The sequence below is a fragment of the Ictidomys tridecemlineatus genome, unplaced genomic scaffold (genome assembly GCF_052094955.1).
Source record: "Ictidomys tridecemlineatus isolate mIctTri1 unplaced genomic scaffold, mIctTri1.hap1 Scaffold_130, whole genome shotgun sequence".
NCBI lineage: Eukaryota > Metazoa > Chordata > Mammalia > Rodentia > Sciuridae > Ictidomys > Ictidomys tridecemlineatus.
This window is the reverse complement of record NW_027521170.1, coordinates 575930-595419: the sequence shown is the minus strand read 5'-3', so window position 1 is coordinate 595419 and position 19490 is coordinate 575930. Positions and strand designations below refer to the sequence as shown.

Below are 19490 nucleotides of genomic sequence, written 5' to 3'. Positions count from 1 at the left end.
TTATAATAGTTTTAAGTTGAAAGAAAAGTGACAGAGTACAGAGTTCTCATATACATCAATCACATCCAGGTGCCCTTTCTGCTATTATCTAACATCATTATGGTATATTTGTCACAAATAATGAGCCAATATTGATAAAGCTAATAACAACTAAAATTTATACTTTATTTGTATTTCCTTGGTTTTTACCTAATTTCAATTTTTCTGTTCTAGGATCCCATCCAAAATATCACAAAAGGTGATACTTTTGAAGTCTACCTATACTGTATAAGCTCCTATACATTGTGATATTTTCTCAGACTTGAAAACATTTATTTTTATTGAAAAATCAAACAAAATTTTAAGTGTGCAAAACAATAGGGTTAACCATAGGCATAAAGTTGTACACCAGATCCTTAAAATTTACTCATTTTGTATTCTTGAACGTTTATATGCATTGTTAAGCAACCAACTACCCATTTTCTCTTTATCTCTGTCCTTGATAAACATCATTCTGCTCTCTGCTTCTATGAGATACATAACTCATATAACTGGAATTGTGCAATATTTGTCCTTCTATATTATTTCACTTGGCATAATGTCATCCACTGCCATTCATGCTGTTACATATTGCAGAATTTCCTTCTTTTTTAAGGCTTAGTATTATTCCATGGTTTACATTTACCCATTCATCCTTCAACGGACACTTGCTACTATATATACCCTAGTTATAGTGAATAATATTGCAATGAACCTGGGGATATAGATATCAAGGTATTGATTTCATTTTTAACTTTTAAAGTAATTTCTATTCTATTTTCCATTTTTACTCCCATCGATATGTAGAGTTCTAATATCTCCATATCCTTGCCAATACATGTCTTTCATTTTTTTTTTAAATTTTTTGTGGAACTGGGGATGGAACCCAGAAGCCCGCTATCACTAAATTATACCCCAGATTATTTTATTTTTTGAGACAGGATCTCACTAAGTTGCCAAAACTGATCTCAAGTTTGCAATATTCCAGTCTCAGTTTTCCAAGTAGCTGGGATCACAAGTGTGTGGTTGGCTGTCTTTAGTTTTATTTGTTTACTAGTAAGATTCAGCAACAGATGTGAGGATGATATTTTATTGTGGTTTTGATTTACATTCCCTAATCACTAGTGATGAAAAGCATCTTTTCATATTTCTATGAAAAGCATTTGTGTGGTCTTTAAAGAAATTATTATTTGAGTCCATTACCCATTTTGTAATTAGGTTATTGGTTTTTCTGTTACTATGATAAAGGAGTCCCTTACATACTTTGGAATATCAGCCCAGAATGATATATGGTTTCCAAATATTAGCTTCCATCGGATAGGCTCCCTTTTCACTCTGTTGATTGTTGCCTTTTCTATATAAGCTTTTGAGTTTATATTTCACTGCTAAGAATGATGTCATGAAGATTTCCCTGTTTTCCTATAGTTTTAGTCTTGTGTCCTATATGTAAGCATTTAATTTTTTTTTAGTGAATTTTTATATATGATGTAAGATTAAGGTTCCAATTTCATTTGTTTGCTTATAGATAATTTTCGCAACACCATGTCGTTTCCCCACTGTGCATCCTTGACACTTGTTGAAGATTACATCACCACCTATGGGTGGATTTATTTCTGAGCTATTCTGTCCTTTATGCCAATGCTATTCTGACTTACTTAGTATGATTTTGTATTTTATTGTTGTTTGGATAGGAGGTGTGAAAACTGAATCCAAAGTTTCATGGCAGGATGTACTCTACAATTAAGTTAAACCTTTAGCTCTTGTAATAATATTACGAAATTGGGAAGGGTGGTGCCTACAGATTTGTTCTTCTTTCTCAAGATAAATTTGAATAATCAACATCTTTTATGATTCCATTACTTGTTTTTTCCATTTCTGTAAAATAAAAAAAAATTACATTGGGATTTTGATAGGATTTGCATCAAATCTGTAGATCACTTTGGGAACCATAGAGATTTCAACAATATTAAGTCTTCTAATCCATAAATATAGAATATATTTATGTTTTCTCCAATACATAAATACAGGATACCTTTACATTTTGTTTGTGTTGTCTTGAATTTCTCTCATCAATGTTTTACAATTTCAGTGAATAAGTCTTTTACTTTCTGGGTTTACTGCTATATACTTTATTCTTTTTCATGCTACTGCAAATGGAACTGCTTTCCTAACTTCCTGTTAGCATATAGAAAGACAACTAATTCCTACATGTTGATTTTGTATCTGGCTACTTTGGCAATCTCATTTATCAACTCTCTAACAGTTTTCTGCACAGTCATTTTAATTTTTTTATATATTTATGATATTTTTTGGTGGTGCTGGGGATTGAACCAAGGCTGAGCTATATTCCCACCCCATTATAGTTTTCTATACATAAACTCATGTCATTTTCAATCAGGAACAATTTTACTTCCTCTTTTCTGACATAGATGCCTTTTATTTCTTTTTTCTTGCCTAACTGCTCTGGAAAGGTTTTCCAGTACTATGTAGAAGTATGGAATGGTGAGCATTCCCAACTTATTCTTGATTTTAAAGAACACACACTTAGTTTCTCATTATTGAGTATAATGTGAGCTGTGAGCTTTTTCTATATGGCTAATTACTTTGAAGTAATTTATTTCTATTCCTGGTTTATTTTGTTTTCTTTAATGTGACTGCTGTTGAATTTTATCATTTTCCCTTCAAATACTGAGATGATGTAATTTCAATCTTTTTTTCGATTACTGGAGTGTGTGCCACATAATTTTTATACGCTAAATCATCTTTGTATCTCATGGATAAATTCTACATGACTGTGATGGTATGACTGCATTAATATGCTGCTAAAGTTGGTCTGTTAGTCTTTTGTTGAGAATTACTTTGCACAGTCATCAGAGATACTGGCCTGTAGTTTTTTTTTCCCCCTGATATCTTTGTCTGGCTTTGATATCAGGTTAATATTGCCCTCATAAAAATCAGTTTGGAAGTGTTTCAGCTTTTTCAAATCTTTGGAGGAGATTGAGAAAAAGAATTGGTATTAATTATTCTTTAAATACTTGGTGGACATCATCAGTGCAGCCATTTGGTGCTGGACTTTTCTTTCTTTATTACTGAATTAATTTAGGTCTGTTCAGATTTTCTTTCTTCATAACTCAGTTTTGTTAGATGGCACAGTTTGAGAAATTTATTCATTATTCTACGATATCCAGTTCTTTGGAGAATTGGGTGTATGATTATTTATAGTAGTCTCTTATGATTGTTTCTGTTTCTGAGGTATCCGTTTTAATGTCTCTTCTTTCATTTATGATTTTACTTCAGACTTGTTTTTTGATGATACAAAAGTTTTAAAAATAAGAGGTTATGCATTTTATTCAATATCCTCTAACTTGTTTTCTTTGATGTTTTACTCATTGTTAGATAGGGTTTATGTTCTATTTGTTTTGTTGCTGTTGCAGTTTGGTAGAGTGGATGACCAAAAGGAAAAATTGTGGTGTTTATCATATCAAATCAAAGATCACCATAACTAAACAGTTCTAATTATTAATTTTAATTAATCTTAATCATGCAGGTGAGGTGATGTTTGTCAATTTTCTTTACTATATAGTGACGCTTTTCCCTTTCTTCCTTATTGTGTTCCTTAAAAAGATACTATGGACAGCCATACTTAAGGGGTGGGGAGTTATGTTGCATTTCCTCAAAGTTTATATAGATATCTACATTAATTGCAACTGATGCTTTCAAGTAGTCCCAAGAAAATCTAAATCCATGAATGGAATTACAAAAAAGATAAACATGCAAATGACGCCACAAACTGCGGAAGTTTCAAAATCATTCATTTCCCTAAAAACCAAAAAATTTTAAAAAGTTCAATGCTATGACTTACTGTTTACATACTCTCCCAATCACCCAAAGGAAGAAACTACTTTAAATGGATAAATATAAGTTCTGATTATGATAACAATATTATTCATATAAATCTTATGCCAAAAAAGCTAAGAGAAAGACATATACGCTCCCCCCAAAAAGACACATTTTGAAAGGCACGTGGAAATTTATGAAGCATTAGGAAACTATTAGGTTAAAAATAATTACAGCACAAATTCAAAATATGAAAAAAATATGAAAATCACTTTTTCTCTGATGACTCTTGTTCTGTCTGCATTCTTGATAGGAGTTCTGATGGAAAGAATCAAAGTGAAATAACTCATACAGTGAGACATTAAAGGATTACGTTCTCAGGTACAGGCTAAATAACTAGTAAATGTAACATCTCATTTTGGAGAACAGTGTTTTTTGATAACACATAAAAGGAGAAAAATATTTTATCTGAGAATTTACAGTAAAAAACTGATGGTTCAACAAATATCCTAAATTCATATATTATGATTCAGAAAACCCCAAACTCCATTTAACTGCAAATGCCCCTAGTTGGTAGTATTGTGGAGCAATACCCTTCTTATGGAAATAAACCTACATCTTAGGTTTCAAATAAATGAGAGGGAAAAACAAAACAAAACAAATGTTGAAATAAAAAGTAATGAAAATATACCAAGAAAATAAACTGTTAACACACAAAACAACAGGCAAAAGCAAGATTGTAGGAACAGGCTCTCGAAGGCTTAAAATATTATAACTATCAGATACAAACTGTAAAAGAATGTTTAAAAGGAAAATACAAGATTGAGTACCTGGGGGCTGAGACTGTGTAGAGCACTTGCCTAGCATGTGTGAGGCACTGGGTTCAATTCTTAGCACCACATGTAAATAAATGAATTAAGAAAAAGGTCCATCAACAATTAAATACATATTTTTTAAAAAAGAAAGGACAAGGATGGGCTGGGGATGTGACTCAAGCGGTAGCACACTAGCCTGGCATGCATGCGGCCCGGGTTCAATCCTAAGCACCACATACAAACAAAAATGTTGTGTCCGCCAAAAACTAAAAACTAAATATTAAAAATTCTCTCCCTTTCTCTCTCTCTCTCTCTTAAAAAAAAAAAGAAAGGACAAGGAAATATCTCCTCTTTAATTAAAAAAATTGAATATCTGCAAAGAGAAATTCCATGGAATTCCAAGGAACCAAACAGCTATAATTTATAGAAACAGACAATATATCAATTGAAATAAGAAAGCTTAAGAGATTGGCAAAGGTGAAAAGAAAATAAGTAAACTGGAGGATGCAGGGTATGGATATTAAGAAAGTAGCACAGAAATTTGAAAATATGCAAAGGTACATAGAAGATTACATGCAAAGTTTAAACAAAATTCCTGAGGAGAACTTAAAATGTGAAAAGGTATATTTAAATTGAAAATAATCAAGACATTTTGGAACTGCTGAAACACATCGATCCAAAGAACTATATTCAAGAATTAGAAATCAGCATAGAGAAAGTCAAAAGAGTAGAAACAAAGAGAAAACCCTCAAGTTTAGGAAAAGTAAATATTGAAAAATCGAAAAAATGTTTATTTTGAATTCTCGTAAACAATACAAGGCACAATGTCCTCAATATGCTGAATACTGCCGCCAATATTATAAGTGTACATATATACACATGTACATTTTAAGAAAAACACCATAACAAATAAAATTTCAGAAGAAGTTCTATAGAGCCAGTCACTAGTAGAACCTCAAAAGAATTTCTAAATTCTTTTCTTTGGACAGAAGTGATCTCAGATACATCTATATTATATATTTAAAAATCTGGTAAGATGATAGATCTCATGTTAAGACTTTTCAATCAGAATTTAAAGAACACAATTCAGTTTTATGTACATAAGAAGCATCTAGAAGGGAAGGGTACATGAATAACAAAAGAACAAGAACAGAAATGTTGGGCCAGAAAGGAAGGAGGCAGGTGGAATGTGATGGACATCATTATCCAAAGTACATGTATGAAGACATGAGTTGGTGTGAACATACTTTATATACAGAGATATGAAAAATTGTGGTATATATGTATAATAAGAATTGTGATGCATTCCACTGTCATGTATTTAAAAAATAAAAGCAATTAAAAAAAAGATTGGGCCAGAAAAACAAGAAAAGTATTAGGCCTCATTAAAATTCAAATATAATCAAGGAGAAATGCATAAATCTAAAATCATGATGTCAAGTTTTAATACATGTGCAGTGCCTGTCAGAAGCAGTCAATAATAAATTGAGATTAAAAATATTTAAAGAAAAGTAATAAACTTAACAATGAACAACCTACAACTTAAAAAATGCATAATACACAGAGCTTTCATGGGCACATAAACATTTGCAAAAGTTGATGATATCTCTTAAAATAACTCTGTAATTCCAGCAACTCAACTCGGGAGGCTAAGACAGGAGAACCCCAATTTTAATGACAGCATTGGCAACACAGTGAGAATTGGCTCAAAATAAAAAAATTAAAAGGGCAGGAGATGTGGCTTAGTGGTAAAGTGCCCCTGGATTCAATACCCATAAAGAAAAAAACTACATAGACCATTTTCTCTAGGGGCAAATTAAAAAAAGGAAGGAAAGATGAAAGAAGGGAGGGAGGAGGAAAATCAATGCGCAACAGAGGTTAACCAGAAAACTTTTATGTTTGGAAATTTTAAAAAATGCTTTTAAATAGTTGAATACAAAATGTAACTGGAAATTAGAAATATTTTAAATTAAACAGGTGAACAGGGGACATGATAAGGAGCTATAAATATATCTAAAATATAAGGGAATATTATAAACAATGCCATAAAACATAGAGGTAAAGTGGAGAATTTCCCAGAAAAAAATGTGCCTTGTCAAATAAATAAAACACTTGAACGGTGCCAAATCAGTTAAAGAAAATAAAACAGTAGTTTAAAATCTCGCAACAACAGAAATTTCAGGCCCAAGTGCCATGAATTCTACAAAACATTCTGAAAAGAAATAAGTTGAATCCCATATACACTTCCTAAAGACAGAAAAAAATGATATTTTTACAATTCATTTTGTTAAGATAAGAAAGCCTTGATACTAAAAATGGAAAGAATAAAAAGGGAAAAGTACAGGTAATCTCATTGATAAAATATAGATATATCCTGGATTTGTGGTATATAACCACAATCTCAGGTACTTGGGAAGGCAAGGCAAAAGAATCAGAAGTTTGAGGCCAGCCTGGACAACTCAGGAGACCCTATCTAGATCCAGAATTTTAAAAAGTTTTTAAAAAGAGCCTGGAATGTAGCTCACTGGTAGTGTACTTGCCAAACAAGCATGAGGCCTTGATTTCAATCCCCAGTACCATAAACAAATGAACAAACAAAAAAGGATACACATACTAAATCCCCCAAAATATATTAACAAATCAAACTTCATGATAAATTTAAAAATTTGATGGGGGAATGAGAAGAGAGCTGTAAAAAGGGGATTTTATGGTCAGTGAGACTATCCTATATGATACTGTAACAGTATATAGATTATCATGAATTTGTGAAAACTCAGAGTATTACATCACAGAGTAAACTCTAATGTAAACCATGGACTTCAGCTGATTATAATATATTGATATGATTTCATCAATTATCACAGTAATTGACAGATCTTAAAACAGGAAATGGAGGTAGAAGGAGGATAAATGAGAACTAACTATATTTTCTGCTTATTTTTTATATAAGCCTAAAACTGGTCTAAAAATTAAAGTCTTTTGACAAAAAAGGTTCTATTAATAATTAATGCTTTTAAATGGTCAAAATCCAAAAATAAATTTAATGACAGATGTACAACCCCCCAAAAAAAAACCTCTAACATAGTGAAAAAAAAAACTAAATAGAGAAATAAAATGACTGTGAATTATAAGATCTGATTTTATAAAAATGTAAATATATCAACCACGGATGTATAAAAGTATCATTAATCTTTACACTTCTACCTGTGAACTACTTTGACATGAACAATGATGGTACAGGAGACTTTCCACTGTCAATTCAGTGGGTAGAGCCTATGATGGAGAAATGCTCCACAAAAAAGAATAATCCAGCCCCAAATGTCAATAGTGTCTATCCAAGTTGAGAAACTCTGATACACAAATTCTAACAAGTTTTCTAATTAGTTTTACCAAGTTTATTGGTAGAACTAATTACAAAACACACAATCTCACATGCACACCAAGAATTTTCTAGTCAAGGGATTTTTTTAAAGTAACAAATTAATTATTAGAATACAGAATCCAGAAGACTTTCCTGTAAGCAAATACTTTGCATATGCTAATGGTGCCATTGTACAAATAGTAAAAAAACTAGAGGACTTTTCACACTTAAAAAATCTACAATTCCAGATGGAGTAAAAACCTAAATTTCCAAGGTTAAACTGAATATAAATAAACTTTATATAAACTAGAAGTTTTTATTTAAAAACCAGGAGAATATTTTCTTGACTATCATGTAAAGAATTTCTTAAATAAGTTAAATGTGGGGTCCCATACCTATACACTTAGCAACCTGAGAAGCTGAGGCAGGAACATCATAAGTTCAATACTAGCCTCGACAACTTAGTGACATTATCATATAAAAAACACTGAAAAAAGAACTAGGGACATAAAAGTGGTAGAATGCCCTTGGACTCAATCTCTAGTACTACAAAAAGATGAAGGGAAAAGGGGGAAAAAAACAACAACAAGAATTTCCCACATAAAACACAAAATGCACATAAAAGAGAAGACTAACAAATTTCATTACATTTTAAAATTAAGAACTTAGGCTCATTCATTCTTTCAACAAATATTTATAGGTGCTAGAGATGTAACAGAGAAAAAACAGAAACCACTTCCCTCAAATAATAATATATCAAATTATGAGAATGAGGAGAAAAAAAAGAACCTACTGCAAGGTGGGAAAAGACAGCATATGCATGTGAGTATATGTGTGTAGATATATATATTTTTTTCAACAAGAGACTAGTATTATCAGAAAAATCTTACAAATCAATAAACGACCAACATTGCAAGAGTAAAATAATCAACTGATATATGAAACAGTACACAATCTCAAAAGGAGGAGAGGAAATAAAAATGAAAAACGTAACCTGAGGGCTGGGGATGTGGCTCAAGCGGTAGACCCGGGTTCGATCCTCAGCACCACATACCAACAAAGATGTTGTGTCCGCCGAGAACTAAAAAATAAATATTAAAATTTCTCTCTCTCTCTCCTCTCTCACTCTCTCTTAAAAAAAAAAAAAAAAAAAAACGTAACATGAGACTTTGGAAGCTACCTCACAAGACAAATCTAAAAATACTGTCAATACTATGTTTGAGCAAAGATATGAAGCCATCTGATTTCAGTGACATTGACTAGTTAGAGCATTAAAATTAACTACAACCATTTCATCAAAGTATGGCCATTATATTTTCAAGCCCAGCAAGCACTTTGACTCCATGGTATATAAATCACACCATTTTGTACAGGGATACTAACTAACATGTATAAAAGATAGTTTATAGTAATATTGTTTATATTACCTACAAGCTAGAAACAATTTAATTTCTTTCAAGGCTAGAAGTATAAATAAACTGGTATGCTTATAAAACTGATATTTTATAGAAGCTCTCAAAATAGGGCAATTTGCCTCTCCAGGGGCATTTAGCAACCTCTACAGACATTTTTGATTGTCATAACTCAGGGAGAGAAGAAAGAGAGAAATGTGTTATTGGTAACTAAGAGTTACAGGTAAAAGATATTGCTAAATGTTCTATGATACACAGGAGAAACCAAAACAACAAAGAATTGTCTTTATCATATACATAAATAACTACAGTACAGGAAACATAAAAGTAACACAAAGAGTAGGTATAGTTAACTATCCAAATAAGGAGAGCAGGCAAAACTATTTTATTTAAGGACATAACCACTAATTATAAAGCTATAAAGAAAAGCCAAGAAATAGTTCTCATAAAATCAAGGTAACACTTATCTCTGTGGGAAATGGAAACAGTTGTGATGGGGAGGGTCATACAACACAGAAGGGAAGGTTCTTGTGAAGTCCTGGCAATATTCTTTTCTTTGACTGGAGTACTGGTAACACTGGAATTCATAATATATTAAATTACAAAACCTATACTTACATATTCTATATATCTTCTGTATGTATAAAATGTCACAACTTAAAGAAACTTAAGAAAAATGATAATGTACTTGTACATGTTTAGAGATAAGGATTCATTAAATTCAAAAGAGAATACTGATTAATACATAATGAACCCATTAAATATACACTTGTTAGTTTCTAAGCCACAGGCACATATATACACACACAGATAAGGATACCAGTGCCATTTATTTACTTGGGAGAAGACAATAAATCATAGTATTGCAGTAGGGACATAAAATAAGGGGAAAACATCAGAATTAGAAGTGTGTTATGTAGCCCATTACTACTCTCATTAACTAGAACCTAATTAAGTTCCTTCTGAAAATATCCTATGTTTAGGAATCTTAGTTTTCATAAGTACTGCCAGAAAACCAATATGGAACCAAAATTGAGGGTGAATCCAAAGATTGGGTGTCCATTAGGTACACACATACATTATTAATTATGGTTATAGAAGAGTAACATAATTTTTATTTTATCTCAATTATACACATATCATTTTTCTTAACAGCAGCTATTAAGTTGTGAGGACACAAATAACTAGTTTGGATATAACTATTTTATAAAAAGGAACCATTGTATTTCTTTTGGCCTAGAGGTGCCACAAAAAAATTCCTGTGACACTAATGGGCTCACAAATTAGGAAAGTTCAGGAAACTGATTAACTGTTCCTAGGTTTAATTCTCTGGCAATCCTGCACTCCTAAGGAGCATTTGGAAGTCAATATAAGCACTATAAAACAGAAATATTAGTTGTGATAACCAAATAAGAAAGGTCATTTCTAATCATCAATTCTCAAGCATATACTTTATATAAAAAGACATTTGTCAATGAAAAATATTTATCATTACCCCACATAAACACTTTTGATGGCTCTCCAGTTTCCCAGCTCTTCACCCCGCCCCCACCTCGAGAAAGGAGGGAAAACAACTTTTATTGGCCTCCTCTCCCGGGAGATTGGCAAACTAGCGGGGCAGTGCTGGGGCCTGGACACGTTTCGCCAGGAGGCCCCCGTCGGCGGGGAAGGTAGATAGCGGGAAAGCCCGGCTTCGACGCCCGATCACCCCCCAGTCAACAGCCTTTGCCCCACCCGGCCAACAACAGGCCTGGGCCAGCCGCCATGCCCAGCGACCCCCAGGCCCCTGCGCGTAGGCGAGCTCGTCGTCATGTGACGCCGCCGCTAAAACACCGCAGAAACGCAGGGCGGCAGAAGGCATTTAGCGCCAGCCCGCCTCGGCCCCGCCCCGCCGGGCGCGGGCGAGTCCCGAGAGCCTGGGCGGGGGGGCGGAGGGCCCCAGCGCGCCACAAAGGCTTTCGCGCCTGTCGCCATAGTGCCCGGGCGGGCGGGGGCACAATTTTCGGGGCCAGCAGGAGGGTGGGCAGAGACGGGAGCGCTGGGGTGCCCGCCTTGCCCACAGCCGCCTACCCAGGAGCTCGGACGGCCCGCGACCGCCGCGCCCCGCACAGGCCCGCGCGGCCTCCCTCCCCCGCGCGGGGCCCGCGCCCGGCCTCCATCTTGGATCTGCGCTTCCAGCCCCCGCGCCGCTGCCGCCGCTTTCCCCCTCTTTTCCGCCCCCCGCCGCCGTCGCCGCCGCCCGCACTCACCTCAGCTGCCCATCCGGGCGCTGCCGGCCGTTGACCTAGTTTCCCCCCAAAAGTCTCCCGTGTGTTATTCCCGATGTGGGGGGGTTGTTACGGGGTGGTCGCCGGGGGTTCGGGAGCGGGGGCCGCGCCTTCAACGGAGCTGCAATCCTAACCCGCCATCTGGTGGCATTTTCCACACGCCAATGGCGCCGCTGCAGACTTGGGTCCGGACCGCCCTCTGCTGGCCGCGGTGCTCACTGCCTTGCTGACGGGACTGGCCTGCCCGGAAAGGGGAGGGAGCTGAGGCGCGAGCTTGGGGCCGCGCGCAAACGCTTTCCTGAGGGGATTGCGCGCACGCGCACCAGCGGGGCGGGAAACGTGGCCGCTGCGTGGCGGCTCCGCCCCCGCATGGAGCGCTTGCCCAGCTCCGCCAATTGCGAGTGGCGGAGAGCTCTGGATGAGGCCGCTGTGGACTGTTCGTGGGCCACCCGCGGCGGGCGGAAGGACGAACACTGGCGCCTGCGCGTCCCACTCGTAGAGCTGCCGCCCGCCATTTTTAGAGCTGCTGGGAGACCTGGGAAGGAACCCGCCCCCGTTTCTTCACCCAGGCCCCTCCCCAGGTCGGGATCTAGCTCTTCCCTCCCTCGGAGCCCTGCTCCAGCCCCTCCCGGTCTTTGGGAGAACTCCGAGCGATTTATTGTTGGGGAGGTGCTTTCCTCCAGCCAAGGGGAGTAGGTTGCCAGAACTGTTTGGGACCTCCCTCGCCAGGGCTCTGGACGGAACACTGCCCACTCCAGGCCGATTGGCGTCGTCCTGCCTCTATGTAGCAGTCTCTCCGTGGTGCGGGCTTTGCATAAGGCGGCAGCATTGGCTAGTTAGTGAGCCAGGAATGCAGCTAGACTGGGAAAATAGAGACTCAGCTTTGGAATTCGGTTTCTCCTACTGCAACCTAGTAGTATTGTCAGTGGTTCTGAAATGGACGTGAGACTCTTAGCCCTCCAGTGGGCTAGGGACAAAGTCACTACCGTGAAATCTAGACCCAGCTGTTTTGTTGGATCTCACAGCTTCCCTTTGCTCTCTACCTGCCTATCCCTGACCATGGCTTCTACCTTTCACCTGCTTTCAACTTTTTTCAACAAAAGTGAATCCTTACTCTCCCAGGTCATCAGCCCATTTGTGACTCGATTCTCCAACAGAATAGACTGCTCTGTTTCCAGTATTACCTTACACTCGCTCAACTCCATTATATTCTTGAGGGCTAATCTCTAGTTATCATCCTTGTTCCTGGTTTCTGTTAGGCGTTGGAAGGTGGTGTGTGGTGGCTTTTCACTGAAGGAAGTCGGGTATGAATCTGTGACTGGACTTGCAGAGATTTTTAGATAACACTATTTATAGATATATATTTACTAGTCTTTGGTTGACTTCCTATTGTTACTCTGCAAAGCCTGTTTCTAGCTTTCCTTGTTAAAAGTGCCAGTCCCAAACTAGGCTAATAGATGACTTCATCTAGTTTCCTGGGCTAAAAGCTGTGCAATTCCAACAATGGGTTGACATTCTCTCCATCTTCAGACATCTGTAACCATGATCCCGATCAGGATCTCAAAATTTCTCAGCGAATTAAGGCATTCCCTCTGCCCTTCTCTCCACAGTCTATCCTGCCTAAATGGTGTGTGTCCTGCTTTTCAAGTTCCTTGTACCATTAGTGTTACATCCTCAGTATTCAGTATTCTATTCTCTGGCTTCTTCCTTCTGTTTTTCAAGTTTCCATTGTCTTAAAGAAAAAAAAAAAAAAAACAGTGCTGTCAGTTCCCTCCAGTTACTATCAACCTTCCTTCACAGTTAACACTTCTCAATCCCTGGATCTATACTTACCTGATTTACTGGTCTCTGATTCCTTTTCTAACTCCACTTCAGTCTTCCATCCTGTAGTTCAACCCCTAGCTCTCTGTTATGTAATACATTCTTTCTCTTGAAAGTCTCCCCAAAATTAATTTTTTAATCTTCCTACCTTTTCCTTACAGGTACTTTCCAGGAAGCTCCATTGCAAAATTAAGCATTTAAAATTAATTTTCTAAGACAGGCTCAGTGTTACCTGCCTGTAATACCAGCTACTGGAAGGGTGAGGAAGGAGAATAACAAGTTTTAGGCCAGGTTCAACAATGTAGTAAGACCCTACCTCAAAAGCAGATGAATGAAAGAAGGGCTGGGGATATAGTTCTGCAGTAGAACACCCCTGGATTCAATCATCAATACTGGAAAAATAAATAAACTAACATTTTATCTCTCTTATTTGAACATTATAATCTCCTAATAACATTGCGATTTCAGCATAGTGCAGTGATTAAGAACATGGACTCTGGAACCAGACTGTTCTAGAAAGCTGTATGACTTTGGGCAGATCTCTGTGTCTCAGTTTCTTCATCTGTAAGATGGAAATAGCAATAGATTGTTGAGTATTAAACTATTTAATATATTAAAATGTCATCTGTAGCCAGGTATGGTGGTACACACCTGTAATGGTAGTTTCTCCAGAAGCTGAGGCAGGAGGATCACAAATTCAAGGCCAACCTGGGCAACTTAGGGAGACCCTGTCCAAAAATTTAAAATGAACAGGTCAGGGGTATAGCTCAGTAGAGTATTTGCCTAGCATGTGTGAGGCCCTGGGTTTAGTCCCCACCTACCACCACCATCAAAAAAATCCATTGTGTTATTACAGTGATAATATTTTGCTAAGTATTTTTTAGCTTCTCTCCTCCCCCTCAGCCCTTTACCCCTCATCTCATGCAGGCAGGGCCTCTTGAGGCATGTGCTATACCACGGAGCTATATTCCCAGCCTAGCACTTTAAAAAAAAATTTAAAAATTATCCAAGAGCATAAATAGTCAACTTTCTAAGTATGTGGAAACCTAACACTTTCTTTATTTTGCCCTCACACAAATTGAACTGGTGTTTGTAAATAATTACGTAGTCCCCAGGGTCTAAATTATAAGGCCATACTTGACTTTTTTTTAACCTGAGTCCCATCATATCCTAATTCATTCAGATCCCTTGTTTTTTTTCTGCAGCCATCTTCATCAAAGCCCTTCACTCCCCATCTCTTCCCATTGCCTTACACCACTATTGTAATAGTCACCTGAACAGTTCAGATCCTTCATTTTCCTCCTTTTAAAAAAAAGCAATATTATATACTTACACAAAAGGTCTCTGTAGTTTCTTATGGATTATAAACTATCATCTAAAATATGTAATGTCATTCAAGGAATGCCTTGATGTTTTTCCAGTTTATCTCTGTTTTGTCTCAAATTCTTCATACCAGCTGATTTGGTCTGATCAATCATAAATGTAAACAAAAGGCAGATTCATTCATCCTTTAGCTATTTGGTAAAGTAATAGAGATTCCATAACATGATAAATTCATTGCAGGATTACATATTTCCCAGAAGCCTCTGCTTTTAAGAATTTCTTAAGATTTCAAATCCCTTGGCAAAGATTTTCAAACACGGCTTTTTTCATTAACAAGTCATAGATATGCTTGAAATATCAAAAAGAAGGATATGCCTTTTAAAATACATGCCATTAGACCTTTATTTCAACTCAGTCTCTTGGCCCACCTCATCCAAAGTTGACATTTAAAATTACAAACAGAAAAATGCATTCCATATTCTATGAAATTGGTAGACATTGAAGAAGAGTTTCTATGGTTTATTTTAAAAAGACTTTTTATATACTATTGTCTTAAATTGCCTTTGATATTTTCCTTGCATATATACCAAATCAAAATGTGTCTAACAATGTATTCGATCTAATTAACCAATAACATGAGGAACTTTGTTTTATAACACAAAGAACTAGTTTGTGACTCTATAGAGAGTATGATTCCTTGAAATTTTAGCTAAACTTTTGCCTTTTTCCTCTCTAGATAATGTTAGCTCACAAAACAATTCAGTTCTGCTTAAAATTCAACTTTTTAAAAATAGTCTTTAGTTGTTAATAGACATTTATTTTATTCATTTATTTATATGTGGTGATAAGAATCGAACCCAGTGCCTCACACATGTCAGGCAAGCGCTCTGCTACTGAACCACAATCCCAGCCCAAGATTCAGTCAACTTTGATGATGATAATGGTTATGTTCTTTTCACATGAAGGCATTTTAAAGAAATATTTTTATGAATTATTCTTCCTTTCCACTACTTTTTTGCAGATATAGTTCCAGATGCAGCTACTGAATATTTAGACCAAAGAAACGTGTTCTGTCATCTGACCCTACTTCCTTATCCCTTCACTTTTCTCACTTTCACAAACCCTGTGTTTTAGGGATCATGACAACTTCCTCATTTTTATTTCGCAAATGAAGTATTCTTACTTAAAATTTTTTCACTTGGTTACAGGAAATTTGATGTTGCTTATATTTTAAAAATCAGAAATTATTTTCCTTTTTCTACTCTTGCAATTAAGATGTGATGCCAGTTGGTGGCAGTAATATGCCATGGTGTCCTACTATCAGTCCATAATTGGGTTAAATCATGAATTTTTTTCCTTTTTTTTTTTTTAACTCAGAACATAATTCCTTCCAAAAATGACAAATCAATTCTGCCCCAAAGTTTATAATAAGATGTATCCAAATTACCTTTCCTTTTAGAGTCAATAACATGGTTGCAGACAAAGTTCTATCCCTAAAAATGTAGAGGACCAGAACTACTCAGATATTTAAAAAAAAGAAGAAAGAAAAAGAGAAAGAAAAAAGAAATAAATCCATAGGCATAAGACTGGAACTAACATGGGAAGAAACTAACGGTTTCTACACATTATTTAAGATAGAGATTAAAGAATCAGTAGAACAACAATTTGCTTAGTCCAAGTTTCTTGGTGTCCTTGGAATTTTCACCTCATTTCAAAAGGCCTAGCCCACTTTTGGAAATCATCCTTGATCAAATAAATGACTAAGACATTGTTTCCATACACACAGAGAAACCAATCTAACAGACAGCTTAGCACAGCCCTGTCACAAAATAAAAATTAAAAAGGGCTAGGGATGTAGCTCAGAGGTAGATTGCTCCTGGGTTCAACCCCCAGTATCACAGAAAAAAAGAAACATTAAGTTTAGTTGGTCAGTATAACTAAGTTTGAATCTACTTTCATTCAGTAATCCCAAGGCATTGTCTAGTACTCAGTGAAACTGAATGAAAGTATGGATTGATTTTTGTTGTTGTTTGCTTGCTTGCAGTGCTGGGTGTGGAACTCAGGGCCTCATACACAAGTACTCTACCTAGCCCTGGATTAAAAAGTGTTAACAAACAATAAAATAAATCTGTTACTGTGTACCGTATGATAAATGAGAGGATGAACAATTACAACAAAAGCATTCCAACAACCCTCTCTGAGCTTGACAGCAGGAATGTCCAACCTGTTTTCCTGGATTTAATAGATGATTAGTTTCTTAATTCCTCATCATTATCAGATGTTTACCCTTCCACCCAATGTAAATCATCTCTGGGTAAAATATTTTATGGAAACATATCTAAATGATTTTCCTATGATCTTTCATTGCATATATTTTATAACCATGTTTATTTTGTAAAAAGAACTTTTATTATAAATATCACATGCATATGAATGACCTATTGAAACAATAAAAAGTTATTTGCTGTTATGGTTTAGATGTTAGGTGTCCCCCAGAAGCTCAAACCTGTGAGACAGTGCAAGAAGGCTTAGAGGTGAAATGATTGGATTATGAGAGCCTTCATCTTAATTGTGGTAATGGTTTAACAGGTATACATACATGAGGAATGGAATTGACCATCTACGGACTGAGACCTCCGAAACTGTACGTCCCCAAATAAACTTTTCCTCCTCTAATTGTTCTTGTTGGGTCTTTTAGTCACAGCAGAAAAAAAAAAAGATGACTAAAATACTTGCCCATATCTTTACTCTTGTTCTTAATTCTCCCCAGAGGCAGCCACTGTTATCTGTTTCCAAAAGCTTTTAGGCTTTCTCTTTAATCTTAGTGTTCCTAGGAAAGAAAATATAATAACAAGTTATCAGGATCAGAATTGCAGACCTTTCCTTCTAAATCAATGTAAACAATCAATAAATAAAATTAAATATAAATACCTTCTGTCAATGACACTTAGGTAGACGTATATTGAGTAGCTATTGCCATTTATGACAGACATTTGTTATTTTGTTTTTAGTGCAATTTTATCGATATAGGATTAACACAATAAATTACATATAATTAAAGTTTATAATTTGATGAGCTGTAACATGTATGTATACCCATTAAACTATTACCACAATCAAGATGACAAATATATCATCTCTAAAAGTTGCCTCATTGGCCTTTGTAAACCATTTCTCTTCCTTTATTCATCTCAGGCAACCACTCATCCACTGTCTGTCCACTGATCTGCTTTCTGTTATTATAGGTTAATTGAATTTTCTAGAATTTAAAAAAAATGGATTAGTAAGTACAACATGCATTAGATCTGGTTTGGTTTTGCTTTTTTGTATTGTTTCTCTACTCAATAAATTATTTTGAGTTTCATCCATGTTGTATTCATTCCTTTCAAGTACTGCTATGGTACTCCTTTGTATGATCATACTACAGTTTGTCAGTGTACCTACTGATGGATGTTTGTATTCCAGCTTTGTCTTATAGTAAAGCTGCTGCAAACACTTAGACATTGTGATTATGCATCACCTGATCTGGTCTTGAGGTAAACTAAAATAGCTATCTACAAAGCTAGGGCCTTCAGAAGCCGGAGAGGTAACATACAAAAGTGGAAAGAGGGACAGACATAATAAAAGCAACAATTTAAGCTCTGTGATGAACGGTGAACTGGCACTAGGCCGCCACACTGAGAGGGGTGGACACTAAGATCTCAAAGAGGAGAGCTCACACCCGTCTAAAGCCAGGAGCTGCTTCTCAGAGCCAGCTGATAGTCACCACCCTAGCCAGTGTTGCCAGACCTTTTTTTTTTTTTAATCACCCAAAGAGCTGTCACAAATCCAGATTTCATGTGAAGTTTCTCAGGGTGTTTTGTTTTGTGTTTGTATTTAAGATAATATAATTTTCCTCCATTCCCAAGTATGGAAACAAATGAAAAATAAGATTTTAAAAAATCTGACAGATAGAAATCAAAATATTGGCTTGTATAAAAATCCTGATATTGGGCTGGGGTTGTTGCTCAGTGGTAGAGTACTTGCCTAGCATGTGTGAGGCACTGAGTTCGATTCCCAGCCCACATAAAAATAAACAAATAAAATAAAGGTATTGTGTCCATCAACGAATAAAAAAATATTTTAAAAAAATCCTCTCAGTGGTAGAGCGCTCGCCTCACATGGGGAAGCCACTAGGTTCAATCCTCAGCACCACATACAAATAAAATAAAGGGGGCTAGGGTTGTGGCTCAGTGGCAGAGTGCTCACCTAGCATGCGTGAGGCACTGGGCTCAATGCCCAGAACCTCATAAATGTAAAATAGAGATATTGTGTCCACCTAAAACTAAAAAATATTTTAAAATCCTGATATTTACTTAATTGGGTATTAAATATAAGCAGCATTCCTTGATTTATTCTTTCTGCTTTTGATGATGTTTGAAATTTTTATAATAAGTAAAATTTATAAAAAATTACATTGCATAAAGCCAATTAAACAAAGAGGTAAGGTTTAGCAAATGTACTTGTTACCCACAACCAGATATATCACCCAGTCAAAAGCAGAACTGGACAACTTCATAGATTTTGGGTCTGCCACATAAAACAGAAAATTTGTTAAATCCTACAGACAAGAGGGGGAAAAAACAGAGAGAAACAA

General features: G+C 36.2%; 1 protein-coding gene across 19 annotated transcripts in view; it reads right to left on the bottom strand.

Moving 5' to 3' along the window:
• Window positions 1-19490, bottom strand: part of LOC101960083 (endothelin-converting enzyme 1-like) — a 121271-nt gene that overhangs the window by 91957 nt on the left and 9824 nt on the right. For 6 of the 19 annotated variants that reach the window (XM_078035908.1, XM_078035907.1, XM_078035905.1 and 3 more), the window contains exon 1: window positions 11693-12060. Coding sequence is in view for 8 of the 19 variants with exons in the window: in XM_078035903.1 (XP_077892029.1) it covers window positions 4686-4722 (37 nt within the window). In the remaining 11 variants the exon portion in view is untranslated. Of the gene's footprint in view, window positions 1-4685; window positions 4803-9025; window positions 9113-11692; window positions 12073-17590; window positions 17685-19490 lie in introns of those variants that run through there. The other 13 variants (XM_078035896.1, XM_078035898.1, XM_078035897.1 and 10 more) reach the window with 9 other exon arrangements.